The sequence below is a fragment of the Pygoscelis adeliae genome, unplaced genomic scaffold (assembly GCF_000699105.1).
Source record: "Pygoscelis adeliae isolate BGI_AS28 unplaced genomic scaffold, ASM69910v1 Scaffold111, whole genome shotgun sequence".
Taxonomy (NCBI): Eukaryota; Metazoa; Chordata; class Aves; order Sphenisciformes; family Spheniscidae; genus Pygoscelis; species Pygoscelis adeliae.
In genome coordinates, this window is record NW_008824542.1 from 1,267,279 (window position 1) to 1,267,723 (window position 445).

Below are 445 nucleotides of genomic sequence, written 5' to 3' on the forward strand. Positions count from 1 at the left end.
AAGCCCCCCGAGAGCTCCCAGACCGTCCGGCCCGCCATCGAGGCCTCCCGCTTCTACACCTCTGACCCCGGGCAGGCCTGCCTCTTCGTCCTCAGCCTGGACACGCTGGACCGGGATCAGCTCTCCCCCCAGTATGTGCACAACCTCCGCTCCAAGGTGCAGAGCCTCCACCTGTGGAACAACGGCAGAAACCACCTGATTTTTAATTTATACTCTGGCACCTGGCCCGACTACACTGAGGATGTGGGGTTCGACATCGGCCAGGCCATGCTGGCCAAAGCCAGCATCAGTACTGAAAACTTCAGACCCAACTTTGACGTTTCTATCCCGCTCTTTTCTAAGGATCATCCTAGGACAGGAGGGGAGAAGGGATTTTTGAGGTTTAACACCATCCCTCCTCTCAGGAAGTACATGTTGGTATTCAAGGGGAAAAAATACCTGACGG

General features: G+C 56.0%; 1 protein-coding gene across 1 annotated transcript in view; it reads left to right on the forward strand.

Annotated features, from left to right (window-relative positions):
• Window positions 1-445, forward strand: part of EXT1 (exostosin glycosyltransferase 1) — a 201,306-nt gene that overhangs the window by 17,351 nt on the left and 183,510 nt on the right. The window contains exon 3 of the mRNA XM_009321691.1: window positions 4-429. Coding sequence (XP_009319966.1) covers window positions 4-429 — 426 coding nt within the window. The remainder of the gene's footprint in view (window positions 1-3; window positions 430-445) is intronic.